Here is a 21,260-nt window from a genome sequence, read left to right on the forward strand (position 1 = left end):
AAAGGGAATAACACTCGAAATGTAAATAAGAAATACTCAAGTTAATAAAAAAAAATGTGGCTAACCCCTTTCTCTACCTTGAGGGTGTCTATAGAAATGACATTATTAGAAACAATGTGTGTGTGTGTGTGTGTGTGTGTGTGTGTGTGGTGTGTTTGGTGTGCAAGTGTACATGCCCATACACACAAATGGAGAAGGCAGAGAAAGGGTGCCAAGTATCTTCTATCATTTTCTACTCTGTTCCAGTCTCTCTCTAAGCCCAAAGCTCACGATTTCTTCTTCAGCTCGGCTAGAGGCTAGCAAGTGCATCAATCAGTTCTCCTGACTCCACTCCCCTCCTCACCACTGGGGAGGTAGGTGCAAGTGGCCACATTTGACTTTGTTCCATGGGATCTAGGGTTCTGAATTCAGATCCTCAAACATGCACATCAAACATTCTTAGTCACTGAGCTATTCCCCCAGCCCCCTCTATACCTTTTGGATAATCTTGAAATCTTAGTGATATGTGGATGATCTGGAAGAACCAGGAGAATCTAGGGAAGGCATGACTATTTGACATGATGGATCATGTAGATAATCCAGTGACAAACTCCATAGGTGTCTGTTTTGTGGCCTCAGAGAGCAGCTGAGATCCTAGGCAAAGAAGCCCCAGGGAGAAGTAGGTTGTCGATTGCTCTCTAGAGATGGGATGGGATGGGAGTGAGTTCCCAACTAAGGTGCTCAGATATAGGCTGAGCAGTGCTTTCTCGGGGGAATCTGAAGGACAGACCCAAATATCAAAGGGACTTCCGTTTCCCACTGTGCGTTGGTTGGCTTTAACCAAGGGAGTCTCAGTGTCAGTGAGGACGCTGGAACCACTTTTGAGCGGATGGCACAACGATGGTGCTCAAGGTGAAGTGAAGCATCAGAGCGAGTACCACTCTGTGGAGACAACATCCCCTTCCTACCTGTAGGTAAGGGCTCCTCGTGAACGTGTTGGGCCAAGCTTCTATTGTTGGAGCACAGACCACTGCTGCTGGCCACCCAAGCAGGAGGGGCCCAGCCCAAATCTAAAGGCTGCTCTATTTTAGTTTTTCATCGTTGGGCATCTAGTCTCATGCTTTTCTAATTTTGTGCTTATGAAAGGGCTCTGTTCTCTCCTGGCCCCCAACCCCCGCCCCCTTTCACAGATCAAATAACCAGTGCACTGGACAGAGAGGAGCCAGAGTGAGAAAATTCATTTTAATAAAACCCCATTGATTTTTGTGGGTGCGAGTCAAGGAAAAGACACCTAAAGAGTCTTTATCGCCTGCCACCTCCCCCCTCCCCTTTCTCCTGACCCACTAGGGCAGTCACACATCGATTGGTTCCCAGCTAATAGATTGTGCCACCCGGTAGGGACCTCTGGGGACTAGCGGGGAGCTGGAAGAGTCGCTCACAGCAGCCCAACCCAGAGTTAATCAAACTAGCAACAGGATCTCAGGCGCAGTGGCGGCGGCGGCGGCGGCGGCAGCAGTAGCAACAGCAGCAGCGACGGCGGCGGCAAGAGGCAAGAAGAGTAGAAGCGGCGGCAGCATTATGCGTGATTACTGACAGGCACCAGCTGCTGCCGCCGCCACAGCCTCTCAACACTATGTGGACTCTCGGATCTAGAGGCAGATTCCTGACTAATCCCAGAGGGCTGGCCCAGCCTGCGCTCCCCCGGCTGCTAGCAAGCGATGGCCACTCTTGTTAGCCCAAGTTGACGGAAGCCCGGCTGTGCCTGGGAGCCGAGAGAGGCTGTACTCCTCAGAAGCGCGGCAGAGGAATGAACTGAACAGCAAACATGTATGGAAATTACTCCCACTTCATGAAGTTTCCCACCGGCTTTGGTGGTAAGGACCTCACTTGGGCTTCACCGTGTTGAGTGTGAACCTGTCGGGGAGAGGCAGGGAGGGAACGGGATAACGTAGCTTGGAATCCGAAGGCCAGCATGTATGTTCATATGCATGTGTAGTGGGTGCACAGCGCGTTTCGTGGGTGCTCGCCCATGCAGAAGAGAGACTGGTCCCAAGGTGAGGCATGTTTGCATATCAGAAGAAGGTCCTGGGATATTTATGAGAGTCTAAACTAGCGTGTTGGAAAGGGTTTCAAACAAAGCTTTGCTACAATCCCACATGTCTGTGTGGGTGTGAAAAGTGAGAGTGAGGGAAATTGCTAAGATGTACCTATTATTTAATTTAATTTGTAATGACACGGGGGGGAGGGGTGATGTAAAAGGTTTTGCATGGGCAAAAAGTCCCGGAAATACTTTACAACAAGGGCAAGGTTGTTTTTACTTAAAGAGCTCATTTCTTTACAGTTGGATTTTCAAAAAGGAAACATAGCCCTTTAATTTGCCACCCTGCTTTCCTCCCTCCTTTCTTCCCTTTTGATTTGCTAATAACCTCTTCTCTCCTCCCCTGCTGCTGCCCCCAATTCCACAGCAAGGGTTGCTGTCTTCATTTCCGCTCTGGGGGTCGAGATCTAGGGCTGGGGGTAGGGAAGGCCAGGCTCTGAGAACCTGCAAACTGAGGCTCCAAGTAGCCAAGCCAGGCAGGGTAGTCCCTCACTGTCCCTAGAAGCTTCAGGAGGCTGAGTTCACTGGCTGCCTTCATGCCGGGGCACATCTGTCCTAAAGGACCCCTCCCATCAGGGACAGGAGTAGTCCAGACACCCAGTCAGGTGTAAATGCAACCAGCAGCCAAACCAACGGACTTCTCATGTGTCTAGTGGTGGCGTGGAGTTCATGTTCTTGGGGACCAAGTCGGAGACTGTGCTGTATGGATTCTGGCAGGCAGGATAAAGCAGATAGATTTGCAAGGTCTTAAGAAATGAAGTCCCTGCTCTCTTGACCTCTGTGAACAGGCAGCCAATCTATCCAAAGGGGGCGGGGGGAGGAAAGTTTGCCTACCTTACTGGAGTGGGTCCTCTGTGAGGGACTGTGACACACACTGCTGTCCCTTGTTTGGAGGCTTTGGGTGAGGAAGTGTCCCATTCCTTCAGAATGCATCCAGTGACTCTATGAGCCAAACAGGGGCTGGCCACCTGGAGCTTGACTGTGAATGACACACCACCCTTTGCACCGGGGTAATCTCGTTAAGTACACACAGTAATGCTGTACTGTGCACAGTGGCAGAAGCATCAGAAGATTGCTGATTGGTCCCAGGGGCAAGGTGACGTGGGAATTAGCACAAGGTAAAGCTCGAGTTATTTGGACTAATTTGATGGCTGAGAGTGGTGGCCAACAGTATGGCCTGACATGCGGCCTCACGGATGTCATCCTGGCCCTTCTCCACTGCCATCTCAGGCCTCCTCTGGGCTGAGAACAGCTTTTCCTCTCGTTCACAAGCTTGGCCATGTTTATCAATTCGGCTAGATTCTTGAGCCCCTCAAGGTCTGTGAAATGTTGACATCAAAACAGAGGGAGAAAGAGGGACTTGTCTAGAATTGCTTAGGGAGGGTCAAGGATGCTGTCTCACTTAGATAGAAACCAAGCTGAGGCCTAAAGGAAGGCAGGGACTAATCCGAGGTGATAACGGGTAGGGTTGCAAAGTATTTCCAGAAATGCCTCATACTCATACTTAAAGTAGAATTGCTTTCACTTGATGTAGCAAAAAGAAACAAGTGTTCTCTCTCTCTCTCTCTCTCTCTCTCTCTCTCTCTCTCACACACACACACACACACACACACACACACACACACACACAGGGGCAGAGAGACTGACTGATATCTTTGGTCCTTAGTTCTTTTTTTTTTAATCATTTATCTTTGTGATCTCAGGCAAGCTACCGAACCTCACTCTAAAACGGAATTTGCTATTTCATTCTTAGAGTTTTGTTTTGAGAATTAAATGAGATAGCTAGTCCGTGAAAAAAAAAAGTGTTATCTGTACATTTGGTACCAAATATAAATTAATATTTCCATTCCTCCCATTTTGCTCAGAAGCCAATATGCAAATTGACTTAAATACCAGATATTGCTGTAGAATAATGAGTTGGGGAATCTGGAAAAAAAATGTACAATGAAATCTGCAAAACTCCACACATTTTGCTGGCTTCGATTTTCATAACTGTGGAGGCTCCAGTCTTGAGTGGTGTAGGGTTTCGGGCCTGACATAACTGGGGAAGGGTTGTTTAAATGCTTGCCTCTAATGGTGCTTTTTGTTGTCATGCCCAGGAAAGCAATGGTTTGTTTTGCTTGGTTCTGTTGATGTTTTCCATTTTGTTTGCATAAGCCTGTTAAGAGGAAGCCTACCCTCGAAGCCAAAGGATTTTCCCTTCAGTAAGGAATAGGCCATGCAGGAGGTGGATCCCACTGCAGGCTCAGGCTGGGGGAAACCTGGGGATACCACCTGCAGCCACAATGCCTCTGCCTTCATAACTACATTGGTGGGTAACTCCTGCCCCTTCACACATTAGCAAGTGGAGCCACGGAAGGTTCTGGGGTCCTATAAGAACCTCCAGGGCAGCAATGTTACTGTTCGGAAGTAACGTTCCTGTCTGGGCCATGCTTATGATGTGCCTACAATGAACCCGAGGGCCAGTGCCCACAGGGACCTGCAAAGTGCCCGCTCTTTGAACTTGAACTCTGCCTGCTATGCTAGAAGAACCGTTTTCTCCTTCTTGGCTAAGTCTTGGGTTTGCTAACTGTGCAGAAAGCAAACAAACAAACAAACAACCCCAAAAAACAAAAAAACTTGCTTTCCCAAGATGTTTCCCCTTGGAAGATTTGAGACAAAACTTTGTGATACTCCATCTGATTGTGCAGTAATCCCAGAGAAGCTAAAGGTCAGAGGTGACAAAGCACCTACAACACAGGGATCAGCTATTGGTGCTCTGCTAGGCCACTTCAACACCAAGCAGGGTGGCTGACACTGCTTGCTTTTCTAACTTCCTTTAGAGAAGAGTAGCCAAAGGCTTTGGGAGGGTAAAGCCAGAAAATGGCACTGCTGACCCTTAAGGCTAGATAGTCCAGCTGCAGATCTGTGCTATGAGTAGCTACCTGTCACAGCTTTTAAAGCCAACACGCTTACTTCACAAGGATAGGGACAGCAGTCCACCTCACTCTAGCCTAGACAATCTGGATCATCAGTGACTGTAGAATAGCTTAGGAGCAACAGTGACAGGATTGCCTCTTGGGGACCTCCTGACTTATAAGAGTCCTGCCCACCTGACATGTAGACACTGCCCCCTTTCAACTTGAGAACAGCTACAGAGGAGCGGCAGTATTTGTGTACGTATGCATACACACACGTGCGTATTTTCCAGAACACATTCCCCCTCCCCTCCTGCAGATGTGTGGGCGGTTAATTGAAAGCTACCATGGGCGTAAGTGGTTAGAGCTTGTGTAGGGTGGAATAACTGTTTATGAGACTGTAGGAAGGAACACATTTAGGATGACTATTTTCTGAAACATTTACCGTGTTACAAAGAGGTAGACAGATCAATAGTAACCAAGAGGAGAAACCATGCAAAGAGAAACCTTTCACTTTGCTGGTGCTTTTTGCATTGGAGTCCAAGGAGAGATGGGCTTTAGCCCTGAGTGTCTGATGTTGGGGCTACTGAAGGAAGCCACTGTTCTCCTCTCTGGGATGAGGGGGATAACACAGATTCAGAAAATGGAAGGCGTTTAGTTTTTAGAACTCCTGGGATTGGATGGCTTTCATGAGAGGGATCCAACCTTAGCTCAGTCATCCTCCCCAAAGAGAGAGACCCATAGTCAGCATTTACCAGGCACCTACTGTGTGCCAAGCACTCTTTGGGGTACTATGTACACAGGTTAGTAGTACTCCCTGGGATCCTTGGAGATAGGACACAGTTATCATCTCCCCCACTTTGCAGACAGGAAAGCAGGACCCTTAAGAGCTTGGGCAAACTGTCCAAGGTCATCTCGCAAGGAAGGAGCAGAGTCCTGGTGGGATGCAACTCCAGCTGATTTAGGCCAGGGCTGCTAAACTTAATCTTACACTGTGGCCACACCCAGGGTGAGAAGGAGGGTGGGGGGTGGGGTAGGAAGTAGAAAGGAGTTCCAGAGCCTCCTGAAATGGGGAGGAGCTATTTGTAAGAACAACTTGTGTACCTATTTTCCCTGTATTATTTACAATTTGATCATGGTTCATAGCACCTTTGTTTTCTTTTACATCATTTGTAGCAAAAGAATAAAATATCTTAGAAGAGAAGCAGGGAACTAAACAGAGGTTAATCTTTTTCCTCCCTAGGTGGATCTGAGTTTATTTTAACACGTGCTGGATTTTTCCATTCTGGGGCAGGGGTTGGCCAGACAGTGAGCAGTATCCATTTTTATAGGCCATACTGCATCTGTGAGGTTCTTACATCAATCCTTGGAGTGAGAAGTAGCTATAGAGACTCCCGTGTTCCAGCGAGTCTGCTGGTCCCTCAGGGAATCTCTCCAGAGAAGTTTTATTTCCATTTCTGATTGCCTTCCTGTGAGTTGTGATTTCCAACACTCTGGTTGTAAAACCCTATTTTCTGCTTTCTCTGTCACAGAGCAGAGTTCTCAGTCCAACAAAGCATCCCGTAGGTCATCTGCCCCTGATCATCCAGTGACTGTTGGAGATTCTTAAGAAAGCACATGTGGCTTGGCCGGGATGTGGGGACGTATGTCATCTTTAAATCCATTTCCGCAGTCCCCTTGGAACAACCCGAGTGGGGAGGAAGAGGAGCAGGGGCAGGCAGCTAAGCCACAGAGTTCTCCCCTCCCCTGGTAGCCACTTTAAGTGGGTAAGCATTGACTTACAGTTGTAAGGGTTTGATTTTTTTTTTTCCAAGCATGGAAAACTATAAATATGCAATAGAAGTTTGTTCCTCCTTTCCATTCAGCATTTGGAGGCTGGCATTAAATCTGGCTGGAATTCTGTATGTACATTTTTTCTTACAATACGGATGCCTGCCCTTAAAGTATCAGGCTTTACACTGGGACATGCTGAAGTAGACATGACCTGGATTTGGCTCCTGCTTCCAGACAACTACAGGTTAGCACATCATTCCAGGACAGGAGGTTAAGAGGCTGCTATGATTAGGGACTTCCCACCCCTGGTCTTCCAAAGCCCTGGCTTGTCAGCAGGGCATGGACCTTGCTAAGTCCTGACCTGTTTTCTCACCTTTGAATTAAAGAGCCTGGATCCCCTGTTTCTGTTGTCAGCTGCTGTGCCTAGAAGAGAGCAGGGATGAGCACAGTAAGGACTTCCGGGTTAAAGGTCAATTCAAGCTCCTGTTAGGATCTCAGAATTAATATTTGCACTCTAAAAATGGAAAAACCTGTGATCTTTAAATCAAAGGAACATTTACAAGAAGTTAGAGGGCCAGCAGTAAGAGTGCTCATTAAATATTTTAGGCTGTTTGCTTGAATTTTATTTCTGAGACTCAACATCTTTGTCTTTACCATTTTATTAGTCATGGGTGTGAAGGGGAAGGAACCTCATGGAGGGCTCAGGGTTTGGAGCACCTGCGTTTTCACAGCCCCAGCAATGAGGGGAGAAAGCAGAGGACAGGGAGCAAGGAAGTAGTACCCTGGACTGATGGGAAAGTGCCTGCCTACCCATCCATTCATCCATTTATCCATCCATTTATCCATCCATCCATCCATCCATCCATCCATCCATCCATCCATCCACTCATCCATCCATCCATCCCATCCATGCATCCATCCATCCATCCATCCATCCACTCATCCATCCATCCATCCATCCATCCATCCATCCATCCATCCATCCATCCATCCATCCATCCATCCATCCATCCATCCACCCATCCATCCATCCATCCATCCATCCACCCATCCATCCATCCATCCATCCATCCATCCATCCATCCATCCACCCACCCACCCACCCATCCATCCATCCACCCATCCATCCATCCACCCACCCATCCATCCACCCCCACCCATCCATCCATCCATCCATCCACACACACCCATCCATCCACCCCCACCCACCATCTACCCATCCATCCATCCATCCAGCCCACACACACACACACACACACACACACACACACACACACACACACACACATCCATATATCCAGTCATTCAGTGTAATGTCTGAAACTCTGGTGTGTGTAGGACATGGGAACAGAGGACCTGTCCCTGGTTTGGCCTGCTGGAGTATACGCTAAGTCTCCAAAGTCTTGAAAATATTTGAGGCTCCATTATTTCTGGAATCTTCTCTCAGGCTGAGTTTAAGTGTCTTGATCTGAAAAGTTTGGTTGTTCAGAACCCAACAACAGATGAAACCAGGGGTAATATTGTATAGAAACACAGCTTCCAGTAACATAAGAGGACTACAGAAAAAGTCTATCCTTATTCAGAGGCTGGGAGACCTTGAACAAGGAGCCCAGAGAGATGCCATGGGTTAAAGAGCTATGGTGGGTCGAATTAATGTTCAGACACATCAGCAGTGAAAACTTATTTCCTGGCACCCTCAGCGCCTGCCCCAGACTCCTGTTGGCACATGGTTAGAAGGGCTCATGGTACACGTGCTAGCAGAGTATGGGCCTTGCTTGTGGGGTAGGCAGTTTTTTGTTAGTGAAATCCTCTGGTATATTTCATGTGTTAGGGGACAGCATCATACCCATCTGGACCAGCCTGACTTAAATTGGCCCTGGGTGGGAAAGTTAATACGCAGGCAAAACTTTCAAAAGACAGACACGGTGTGAGGCTAGACCCCAGTTTTAAGCTATTCACAGTCCTGACTACAGTAAGTCACAGCAAGGCCTCTTCAAAGAGCTATGTTGTCATCAGGAACCTCGGTTTGCTGATCTGCCTAATGGGGCTAAGTCTTACCTTACAAACCATTCTGTACCAGACTATAGTTGGAATGAAGCAGAGAGTGACCTCAATGGTTCTATCTAAAGGGTTTGTCTTGGAGCCTGGCACATAGCACTCGAAAAAGGTTTTGAAAAAGTCAGCAGTTGCTATGGAAATGACAGCATGGATCATGAAGAACGTCATGACCATAGACATTGTTGAGTGAGTACAATATGCTTGGTTTGAGAAATCAGAAGGCCTGGAGGTTTACACTGTGTGGCCTTGAGCAGAGCTGTCTCTGAGCTCATTCCTTCTTTTATAAATCAAGGTGGCACTTTGAAGTCTTAAAAGTCTGGTTCCTAATCAAAAGCAATATGGCCTTATTGATTTTTGACATATTCAACTGAGAAAGTTGATCAATGTCATAGCACACTGGGGAGATGGCACTTTCTGAATGAGTGTGAGGATGTGATTTAGAATTCCCGGGAGATGCTGGACACAGAGAGTGTCTTCATGGAGATGAAAGGAGGAGCCAAAAGAGGGAGGCGGAGCCAGTCGGAAGGGGAGGCGGAGCCAGTCGAAAGGCGAGGCGGAGCCAGGAGGAAGGGGAGGCGGAGCCAGGAGGAAGGGGAGGCGGAGCCAGGAGGAAGGGGAGGCGGAGCCAGGAGGAAGGGGAGGCGGAGCCAGTCGGAAAGGGAGGCGGAGCCAGGAGGAAGGGGAGGCGGAGCCAGTCGAAAGGGGAGGCGGAGCCAGTCGAAAGGGAGGCGGAGCCAGGAGGAAGGGGAGGCGGAGCCAGTCGAAAGGCGAGGCGGGGCCAGGAGGAAGGGGAGGCGGAGCCAGTCGAAAGGCGAGGCGGAGCCAGGAGGAAGGGGAGGCGGAGCCAGAAAGGAAGCTTTTGGGCTAGCCAGCCTGGCCAAAACTAACCTAAATACCACCACTGCCACTACTACTGTCTCCAAAGAGAACTTGTCTCCAATAAGGTGAAAACTGACACCGGTTTTGTCCTCTGACCTCCACACACATGTGCACACGCTCATTCCCGTGTGACTACATTCACACGCCAGAATCTGCACACATTCACAAATAATAAATATAAAAGAACTGGTTATGGTATAAACTAGTTTGTATTTGCTGATTTACAAAAAAACAAAAAATAATAAAGAAGGTTTGCTCAGCAAATAAACTGGCGAGGGAAGCGGTGAGTCTATTTAGGATACATCTGTTTTCAAGCAATTTAAAAAGCATAGTAGGAGTGTCATTAGCATATTAACGGGGTGTTAATTACAAAAGAGTCTTTTAAAGCAGGTTTTATAAAATCCCCACTTAGTAACCATTAGCTTACGGTACTTGAAACACAAACTATTCACGTGTGTTACTTGGAAGTAATAAAATTGTAATTTAAAAGTAATCTGCCAACTTGTCACGAATTTAAACTGATTTTCCTCTCAATTGATCCAAATGAGTGAGGTTTTGCTATAATTATATATAATGCTGGTAATAATGAGGCTGATTATCAATCTTTCCCTGCTTTTCACCACTCCATCATTACAGATTTTAGGGCGGGAGTGGAGGGGGTTGGGAGGAATGGGGGAGGGGAGGGGAAATGAAGGAAAAAGAAAAGATGGTGGGGGAGCCTTCATTCCCCTCTCCCCCTCCCCCACCTCCCAGCACTGGAAGAAGCTACCACACAGCGTCTTCCTGTACTGATGGAGTTTAGGCAGAACTGAGTGGCTGGGCAAGGCTGCCTCTGCTACTGGTCCTAACTGCTCAGCTAGCAGCTGTATTGGGCCACCAGTAATGCACCTTTTTGGCCTCGCCCTTCCTTCCCCTCTCAGTGGCTACAGCCACAGCTATAGCCCCAGGGCAGAACTTTCCAGAAGCGGACAGGCTCATTTCTCCATATTTTCCACTCTGGATAAATTCCTGTTTCTTGCCTCTCAAAAAAGCCAGGAAATTCTTTTGCCAAGGAGGGGCTTCTAGCTGGACCTTCTTCCGTTTGGGCTCCTCATCGCCAGGGAGTCTCATTTCTAATACCTTATTTTCCACATATATATATATGTCTACCCTAGTCAAGTGGGTATAATTTTTTTCCCCCGTTCAGTCCAGATATTGATGGGAAAGTGCTTTGGAGAAGGTCAACAATGATTCAAATGTAAAAGCAGTATCTGAGCAAATCCTAACTCGGGATGGCTCTTCCGTAGAAGGTTATGCTGGGCAGGGGCCCTGCAGAGGGGAACCACAGCTGAGGTTTGAACTATGACGGGCTGGAGTCAGGACTAGGAGAGTCCTGTTAGAGTCAGGGTCAGGATCCTGACAGGGGCCAAGAGCTGAATCAGGAAGAAAGGAATTGCTAGATCTCGTAGGAATCTGCTGGCGGCTACTGCTGTACAACCAGAGGCACCGGATTAAACTCAGACCCTGTTGTTCCCCTTGGTCTCAAAGGCCTTCTTCCCTTATGTAACTTGTTTGATTCACACTGTCTTGAAGGTTTTACATCCACACAGAGACAATTGGAGCACCAGCCTCAAAGTATATGATACACGTGTGTGCACGAGAGTATCATTGATCCATACAATGAATATAAGCAAGTTTAAAAAAAAAAAAAACAAAATAAAAAAAATGCTAAGTGCGAGCATCCAAGCGCTGTAGGCACGAGGTGAGTTAATGTTTGGAAAGTGTTGAGAGCTGGGTCTGGCTCATGGCAGTTCCTCAATGATATTAGCTATAATTGTCATCCAGGAGAGGAGACAACACGAAAGTGTCAATTAAAGCCCTTCCTACAGCAGTCCCCTGTCGAACTCTCGCTCAGCAGCCTGCCTGTGTGTTCAGAGCCAAGTACGGAAAGGATGTGTAAGTTTTTCTTGAACAAAGAACAAGCCAGGCCCTGCATACTCTGATCGTCAGCTTAGGCACAACATCTTTCTCCTGGATGAAAGGAGGGGAGGGCTTGGGTGTGGGCTTGTCCCCACCGTGGGAGAAACCAGAGTGGGGCAGAGCCCCAGGATTCTCCCCCTCACCCCAACTTATTGTGGAGAATCCAGTTCTGAGACGCTGCCCCCTTCCCCACGGGTGGGCATTAGCCGTTATCAATGGCTCATGACAAAGCTCCTTGTCCCCCTGAAGAGGGTTGCCAATGGGAAAACAAACTCTCCACCCTGGCACAGCAGCAAAGGGGTGGACGCGCCACGCCAAACCGTTTGCTCCCTTGTCTGGCCAGTCAGAAAGACTACAGGCTTGACATTTTACTTTCATTGGCTGACGATCGGTTGCTAAGCAACCCCTTACCTTGGTAAGAATTCTGTAAGTCCCAGTCCTCTCTCTCTTCTCTTTCTCAATAAGTATCTGTCTCTTTCTCTTCTTCCTTTCTCTCTGTTTTCTATGTCTTTCCCTTCTCTCTCTCTCTCCTTCATTTGCTGCTCAGAGATCTCACAGATTTTGCGTTTGATAACTGCCTGGAACACTGATTTCTTATTCAAATAATTTTCCTTTATTAATTCTACACTCATATATATATTCTATACTTATATATAACAATATAGGTTATATATGGTATATAATATATATTAGTTATATATAATATATATATGAAACACAGAGGTTTCAATGTTCAATAATTATATTTTAAGCACATAAATCATGATGGTAGTTTATAGCAGGGGTGCCCAACCTTTTGACGTTGTGGCATGATGTTGGGGGCTACAGACGTGTTGGATAACATTCACAGCCAGTTCAAGATGCATGTGGCCTGTGCTGGCAGGACAAGCAAAGAGATGACTGACCACTGGTCACCAGGAATCCTGAAGAGAAGTCAGCAAAGTTGGTCTGTGTGTCAGACTGAATTATGAGAGGATATGAGGGGATCTAAGGAAGGGGCGCTGGGGTGACAGAGGAGCACTTCAGGCTATTTATGAGCTCGTCATTCAGAAAGTTCAATATTAAAAACCCTAGTGCGGCCAGCCAGTGGTGGTGGCACACGCCTTTAATCCCAGCACTTGGGAGGCAGGGACAAGCGGATCTCTCTGAGTCCACAGCAGCCTGGTCTACAGAGTGAGTTCCAGGACAGTGAGGGCTACACAGAGAAACCCTGTCTACAAACAAACAAACAGACAAACCCAGTGTTCCTGTATCAGTGCTTCCTAATTGAAATCCTTACCAGAGCTTTTACTTATATGGACTAATGCATTTTCAGTGTTAGATACTGAAGTCAGGGCTTCGTGCACTGCAGGCGTATACTGTCACCGAGCCTCACTCCCCGCCCTCGATCTCTACACAATTAATCTTCTTGCCGTGGCTCAGTTTACATGCAGCCCCTTCCTCACAGCCCCTATAGAGTACTAAGTCTTGCACCTCTGGGCTCTGATTTTAGACACTCTCTTTGGTTCTCTGAGGCAGGCACGGTTGTATCAGTCTACACAGTTCCTCAGAGAAGTCCAAAGGACTTAGGGTCTAAGAAGAGGAAGAGGCCCAGGAGCAGACACACACAGAGGACACACGGAGGAGAGTGGGCTCAACACCATACCAGTGTCCTGATGTCGGACTTTCAGTGTCTGCTAACTCTGATGAAGTGGTTTAAGAAAGCAAGCGTCTACACGGCTGAAAGAGTGGAGCCCGGAGGTCAACCTCGGACAGTTTTCCATGTCAGAGCTGTGTCTGCCTCCTCTATAGCATTGCACCCATGACCACAACGTACGGAGACTTTTGGAAGGTCTTGCAGTATAATTTCAAAAGAGGTTTCTTTTATCCCGCACTAGTGCTGGCACCGTAGGGCCACATGGCATCTGTGGGATATTTTCATCTCAGTCAACAAAGCGTCTCACCCCCTAAGCTCCATCCCATATCACACTGCCAATGGCTACTCTCTGAGCCCAGCAACAGTCTCTCTACCCACCTAGTTCCCAAGGTAGGCTGTTATCATGTCAGACATACACATCCCAATTCCATGGTGGATCCAGCGTGTCCCGCCACCACACACTCTCGAACTCAATTAAGTTACCACATGAACGAGCACACCATACAGTAACTTCTGATCCAATTGATAAGATGTAATTGCCAATCTAAGAATAGTCATAACAACCTGTAAATCTTTAAAACTTTTCCCTTGCCCATCCTTCCTTCTTGTCCAATGGCAGGCCTCGTTCTATCCTATACCTGCCTTCACCTGCATAATGACATCAACCTACAGAAGGATAGTGTTCTTTCTGTATTCTATATATTCCTGTCACGGCTTGGCTCCTGACGATGATCAGCTTCTTAAACTATACTTGCTAGACAGTTTGTAGGCCTAAGGAAGTCAAGTAGGATAGCAGGGCTCCCCAAAGCCAGTGGTTAAGCTCAGACCATTCCAGACTACCTTTGCCTGTCCTTTCTCTCCAACGCTTGAAACCTATGCTCTGGGCATCACTCATAAAACAGAGCTAGCAGGAAGAACAGAGGTTACCAAACTAGCTCCTTGCTGAGAGAAATGAGGCCCGGGTAAAGAGAACACTTTTCCTTGGTCCATTGTCAGGACAGAAGGCGACCTCCTGAGGAAGTTCCATCACTTTAAGTCATTTTATAAAGAAGCTGCTGGTTGGAGAAAGAAAATGAACTCTGTGGAGTAGTCTAAGGGCATTTTCTAGGTTTCTGGGCAGTTGTAGTACAAGTGATCGAAGATCAAGATAGAGGATCAGGGAGCTAGCAAGGAAGACAAGGTGCAGAGGCAGGATCCTCATACCAAGGTAGCCTGGGCGAGCGATTGTTTCAGCTCATCCCTACCGCTGTAACAAGGTACCTCAGATAGCAGTTCATAAATGATTTTCTTTCTTTCTTCCTTCCTTCCTTTCTTTCTTTCTTTCTTCCTTCCTTCCTTCCTTCCTTCCTTCCTTCCTTCCTTCCTTCCTTCCTTCCTTTCTTTCTTTCTTTCTTTCTTTCTTTCTTTCTTTCTTTTTTTGCTTATAATTCTCGAGGCTTCAAAGTCCAAGATCAAAGCCCTGAACAGGTTCGGTGTCTTGGGGAGGGCTTGCCTTCTGTGAGTGTGGCGCTCTGTGAATTCTGACCCTCCTGTGATGGAAGGTCTAGGGACAGATGCTGTGTCCTCACATGCAGAAGAGATTCAGAAGGCCTCATGGCATTCTGAAGCTTCTTTAAGAAGGCCATTGATCCATCCATGAGGTTGCGACCCGAGGCTCTCATCAGGTCCTCAGACCTTGAGTCTGAGTTCCAAGATGTGGTTTGAAGGGGCATGGGCAGTCAACCCATAACAGAGTTATGCTAAAAGCAAAGCCACCACTGTCAAGACTGCTTGGTCACTGTGAGGGTCAGACTTCCAAAACCATTTGTGTAAGATGCATTTGTCTCTTACGTGATTGTTCTCGAAAGTCTGGTTATTATTTGTCTCTACCCCTTCTGGTCTCATTGACACATCAGAAGTGAACCACATTAATTTAAAAAATAATAAAATAAAAATTGTACTTATTTATTTGCTTGTGTGAGAGCAAGTGTATATGTGTGAGTGTGTGTATGTGTATGTGTGTGTGTGTGTGTGTGTGCATGTGTGTGTGTGTTCATCTGCTGCATACATGTGGCATGGCACATGTGGGAGATCAGAGGTTGACCTACAGCAGTTAGTTCTCTCCTACTGTGTGAGGCCTGGACAAAGTAATTACATCCTCAGGCTTGGCAGCAGGTGCCCTAACCTGGTGAGACTTCTTGCTGGCCCTGTCCCCTCAGAGACAGTTAAAAACTGGGCATGAATGCATGATTTCATTCAATCCCAACAATCCTCCTGCCTCTGCAGTTCACAGTCAAAGTGCCTTCATTTTTACTACCCACAGTAACAATATGCCCTCCCCTCTCCTCCCTTCCCCTCTCCCTCCTTCCCCTCCTCTCCCCTGCTCTTTCCTCCCTCCCTTTATCCCTTCCTTCCTTCCTTCCAAATACAATACACTCTCCGTGTGGTGTATTGTTCCTTGGGTCATTTCCACGACAAAGTACCTGGGAAGAAGCAACAATGTAAGGGAAGAAGGATTTATTTTGGCTCCGAGTTCATGGGGTGCAATCCATAAAGGCATCATTCTCTTCAGGATGGCGGTTTTAGACAAAAGTGGGATGTTGGGCCCAGGTGTGGATTGAGTGTGGGGCCTTGAGTTGAGATTGTTCTCTGAATAAAACAATTGTTCCCTCTTTAACTTTTTGCTTGCTTGCCTTCTTTCTTTCTTTCTTTCTTTCTTTCTTTCTTTCTTTCTTTCTTTCTTTCTTTCTTTCTTTCTTTCTTTCTTTCTTCCTCATGTGTGTGTGTTTAAAAACATAAACACACTTGTCACAGAACATGTACAGGGATCAGAGGACAATTGGTGGGAGCCAGTTTTTTTCCTTCCAATGTGTGTGTCCCAGGGTTTGAACTCCAGTCTCTAGACCTGGCAGTTGGTGCCTTTTCCAAGTGCGCCATCTTGCCAGCCCTAGAGTAACTCCTTCGCTCCGGTAGACCTTAACTAAGGAAGCAGAAGGGCCAAGGGAAACTCTGCATGGGCATTTTCCTAGCGTGTATCTATGTTTACAACCAACCCCACAGTTGCTTTCTGATACCTCTTGCCCAACTCCAGAACTTTAAGGGGGAAGGTTGTTCTCTGTCTCCTAATCCTAGCACTTTATTGCTCAGGACCCAACGCACCTCACATAGAGTGTACCTCACAGGAGGGGTATGGAACTGGGCAGCTTCTCCTGCAGGCCATGCTCCCTGACTGACCACTCCACGTTCTCATTTTCTGTCCCTGTATACAAGGTGCACCACAGAGCCGAGGGCAGCGATTTTGCACACTGACCTTTCTGGTCAGCTGCACAGGGTGGGCTGCTCTTGCTGTGTTTTCTCGACTCCTGCCTTGCAGAGACGAGGTTTTATATCTCCGCTGGAGAGAATGCTCCATGGTGGGCTCTCAAGATGACCGGAAAGAACCCACCCATCTCTTTCATTTTGTGCTAGTTACAGGGAACATGGTTCAGCTGAGCGGAGAAGAGAAGGTTACGGTAATCGCGTGGTCACTGCTCCCATGCTCCTAGAACCTCTTCCATGGTGCTGGGGTGTAGCACCCTGTCCCTGGAGGTGGAGTACTATCTACAAGCTCGTGTGCACCAGGCTTCCTGTGCTTCCCAGGGCCTGGTGCCCACAAAGCCATTTCAGTGGTGCCGATTGGCATACAGGTGAGTGGATTGAGGAAGGGACTCTTGATGACGCTCTGGCACCTTTCTCTCTGCTCTTCACATGGGCATTGACTTGCCCTTCCCGACTGACTGGCCCCGGACACAGGAACAGAGGCCCGGGACTCGTGCAGCATGCCGTGGTTTGTCCTTGCTGTGCATCTTGGTCTGACTCCAGTGGATCCAGAGGGAACCTCAGAGAATGAAGACATTAATGCAGTTCCTTCTTCTAGGCCAGGCCGTCTCCTATCCCTGCATTTTGTTCATCTGAGCTACTAGCATTTGTAGAAGTGGCCAAAAGGAGGCGAAGACCCAGGAAACAAGCAGTGATGGGCTGGGCCTCTGTGTCCACAGGAGTCTATGGTTGCCTCCTTAAGGTCTCACAGTGTGCTTTTCCTTTCACAGGCTCCCCTGGTCACACTGGCTCCACATCCATGAGCCCATCGGTAGCCTTGCCCACAGGGAAGCCGATGGACAGCCATCCCAGCTACACAGATACCCCAGTGAGTGCCCCACGGACGCTGAGTGCTGTGGGAACCCCCCTCAATGCTCTCGGCTCTCCGTATAGAGTCATCACCTCTGCCATGGGTCCACCTTCAGGAGCCTTGGCAGCTCCTCCCGGAATCAACTTGGTGGCTCCACCCAGCTCTCAGGTAGGTTATGTTTCTTCGAGGCTAGTTCAGCCATCTTGGAGGTCTGAGGCTGCTCTAGGAGCAGACCACAGACCAGACTGACAGCTCGAGCTGGAGCCGTTGGCAAGCGCTCACTGTGGGCTTGCTGAAGCGATTGCGTTGGCTCTGTAGCATGCCTGCCTTCAGAACCTGTCTGTGCCTTCAGTTCAAGAAATCCTGTGACCATATGAGAACTTGTAGTCCCAGAGACTGTGACCACAAGGGCATGTTCCTGGTCGGCTTCATGGCTTTGATTTCAACACCTCTTTGAGGGGTGTTTGTAGATCCCTTTCATTCTTCTAATTCCATGAGTGGTTCTCAACCTGTGGAGTTGCAACCCCACAGGGGCCTCCTAAGACTGTCAGAAAATACAGACATTTACATTATGATTCATAATAGTAGCAAAATGGCAGTTGTGAAGTACCAATGGAAATAATTTTATGGTCAAGGCTCACCACAACATGCAGAACTGTATTAAAGGGTCGCGACAATAGGGAGGTTGAGAGCCAATGATCTAGGGGTTTGGAGAAATGGCTCTGTCAGCAAAATGCTTGCCATACAGGCATAAGGAACTATGTCTGGATCCCAGGCCTCCACCAAGAGGGCATGGGGCAGAGCAGCATGTGCCTGCAGTCCTAGTGCTGGGAAAGTGGAGACAGGAGGACCTCTGAGGGCTTTGCGGCCACCTATGTCAACCTCTGGTCTCAATACCTATGTGCACATGTGAACGCCTATGTACACATACAAACAAGTATCTAGGCAATGAGATACTATATGCTTTTGTTAAAGGGAATACAGAAATAATCAGGGCTAGGCGTTTTCAACTGAGGGGAAAGAGGCAGGCCCAGCACATAGACAAATCTAGAACTAGGTATCTATACATCCATGTGTGTCTGAGACAAAGAGGAGTCAAGGTGAAAACTTGACCTGAATTCTGAGCGTCTCCTGCTGCAGTGGAGAAAGGGTGTATCATACGGCAGGTCCGGGCCACTGTTCTCTGTGGCACACTGGCCTTGCCTTTCCTCTGAGATTGGCAGTTTCCTCTTTCAGACTGGTTGACCGCTGCTACAGTAATGTTATATGAAATGTAATCTCTAGGCTGGGATGCTCAGTGGTTAGGGTCTGCTCTCACAGAGGGACCTGGGTTGGGTTTCCAGTACCCATATAGTAACTCAAAATTGCCTATAATCCTTGCTCCAGGGTTTCCAATATCCATATCCCGGGTATCTTATGGCATCCTCAGACGCTGCACGCATGCATACACGTAGGGAAAACATGCATGCCCAGGAAATAAAAATTATTTAAAGAAGAACAATTTCAGCTATCAAAGCTTGCAGAAATAAGTAATTGCCTTCTGCCTAAAGATACCCATGCTTCAAATGGGCCTAGCATGCTAGTTAGTCCCTGTGTCTTAGGCTAAAGGAGCAGCAGCTAATCAGAAAATGGTTCTCCATGGTCTTTCAGATGAGTGCTGTCTTAGTTTCTTTTCCTGCTGGTGTGATAAAAATCTCCAGACAAAAGCAACTTATGGGGGAAAGGGTTTGTTCTCGCTCACAGTTCTGTATCACAGTCCGTCCATCACTGTGGGGAGGTTGAGACACATTGTAGCCATAGTCAAGAAGCAGAGAGCAGCACTGCCCAGTGCTGTACTAGTGCTCAGCTCGCTTTCACCACGATTCTACAGTCCAGGAACCCTTCCCCAAAGGACAAGGCCACCCACAGTGGGCAGGTCTTCTCACCTCAATTAACATAACCAAGACGATTCCCCCATAGACGTCATGACCAAAGGAAACCATAGAGGTGGTCTCTTGGAGAGTGGAGAAACGGGCTGTCCCCATTCCAGTGGGAATTACAGCACAAAGGCTATGGAGCATTAGAAGCGAAGATTTAGGAACAAAAAGTTTATATGCTATACCTTCCTTTCTCCATGGAAACAGCCAGGAGCCCCTGCTCCTTCCTTCTGCATGTGTGCAGGGGGGAGATAGCATTGGTACTCCTTATGATGCTCAGATTGTATATACATTATTATGAATATTTCTATGATAGTTTTTGATGAGGCCAATATTTATAGGTTACTCATAGGTAGAATGAATAAGGCAGCATTTGTACTCTCATATGAGTATGAGATACTATTGATCACCTGAAGGTCAGATTAGGAAAAAAAAGGCTGGTCATTCAACCAAGTAAGAAAGAACTCTTCTTCCATATTCTTCCTTCCTACAACCTAGGAGGTGTGTGTGTGTGTGTGTGTGTGTGTGTGTGTGTGTGTGTGTATGTGTGTGTGTGTGTGTGTGTATGTGTTTTGTGAACATTCCTGTGGGTGGGCAAGTGTGGAGGCCACAAGTCAGCTTGGCGTTTCGTCCTCAGTCATTTCTCAACCTTGCTTTTTGAGACGGGGTCTGAGCTAGGCTGGGTAGCCAGTGACCCATAGGACCAGTCCATCTTCATGGGTGGGGGTGGCGTTCAGATGAACTCCAGCACCTCTGGCTGTTACATGACTGTTGGAGATCTGAACTCATGCTGGTACAGCAGCCGCTCTGTCCGTGGAGTGGTCTCTCTAGTCCTGGGGCTGCGTATATGTAACATTTCCCCACCTTTGGTGGTGAGCTGACACATTGGCTCTTCCTGGGCCTTCAGACTATAGCATGATCTTTCCTAGAGTTCATTTGCAGATCCTGGGACTGGTTAGCCTTCAAAATTGTGTGAGATAATTTCTTAGGACCTGTTTCCCTGACAGGAAGTCAGGGTAGTGGGTATGCATTATGCTGCATTATGAAGAGAAGTCACATGTGTGAACTACATATGCAAGAACAGAACCCAGGAGGAGAAGAGAAGGGGCCCGTGTACTGTCTGATCATGGGTGCTAGGGCCTCAGAGGTGGCAATAGGAATGCATGTGCCATTTCTTGCCTTTCAGACTGGGTGCAGCTCGTTTGTTCACTTCCTTTTCTAGCAGCACATACAAGGAAGGAGAGTCGAACAAAGCCTGATAGTTAGGTACATCTCAGCATGGTGGTGCAAGTCGGGTTTTGCAAAGGGCATTGGCATTCATTTAAATACATGAGTTGTAATGGCTCATGTCTGTAATCCTAATGCCTGGGAGTCTGAAGCAGAAAGATCTCTACAAGTTCAAGACCAGCCTGGAAGGCAATATAATGAATTCAAGGCCAGCCTGGACTACAGAACAAAAACCTGTTTAAAAATAACAAGAACACGGGCCGGAAGATAGCACCATAAGTGAAGTGCTTGCTGCACAAGACTGAGGGTCTGGATTCAATCCTTAGAATTTACAGATAAAGTTGGGTGTGGTGCTTGTGTTCGTAATCCCAACACTTCAGAGGTGGATCCTGGGTCTCAGTTGCTAACCAGTTTAGCCACACCAGTGAACTCCAGGCTCCATTGAGAGAACCTGTCTCAACAAAATGAGGTGAATAGCTACTGAATAATAAATAGTCTTCGGGTGACTGCTGGTCTCCACATATAGGAAAACACACACACACACACACACACACACACACACAGAGGCATGCACTCATGCACACTTCTTAAGTTTATGAATAAATGCATACATACATAAATAAAAAACTGTTTGTAGAGCCTATAGTGACTGAGTTCTATTCAACACCACCCCGGTTTGGGGGTGTAAAAA

General features: G+C 47.5%; 1 protein-coding gene across 1 annotated transcript in view; it reads left to right on the forward strand.

Moving 5' to 3' along the window:
- Nucleotides 1-1,491: 1,491 nt before the first annotated feature.
- The window catches only part of Rxrg (retinoid X receptor gamma), a 41,673-nt gene continuing 21,904 nt past the window's right edge, over nt 1,492-21,260 (forward strand). The window contains exons 1-2 of the mRNA XM_032915489.1: nt 1,492-1,853; nt 17,347-17,594. Coding sequence (XP_032771380.1) covers nt 1,805-1,853; nt 17,347-17,594 — 297 coding nt within the window. The 5' untranslated portion in view covers nt 1,492-1,804. The remainder of the gene's footprint in view (nt 1,854-17,346; nt 17,595-21,260) is intronic.

Source organism: Rattus rattus, chromosome 10, assembly GCF_011064425.1.
Source record: "Rattus rattus isolate New Zealand chromosome 10, Rrattus_CSIRO_v1, whole genome shotgun sequence".
NCBI classification, from domain to species: Eukaryota; Metazoa; Chordata; class Mammalia; order Rodentia; family Muridae; genus Rattus; species Rattus rattus.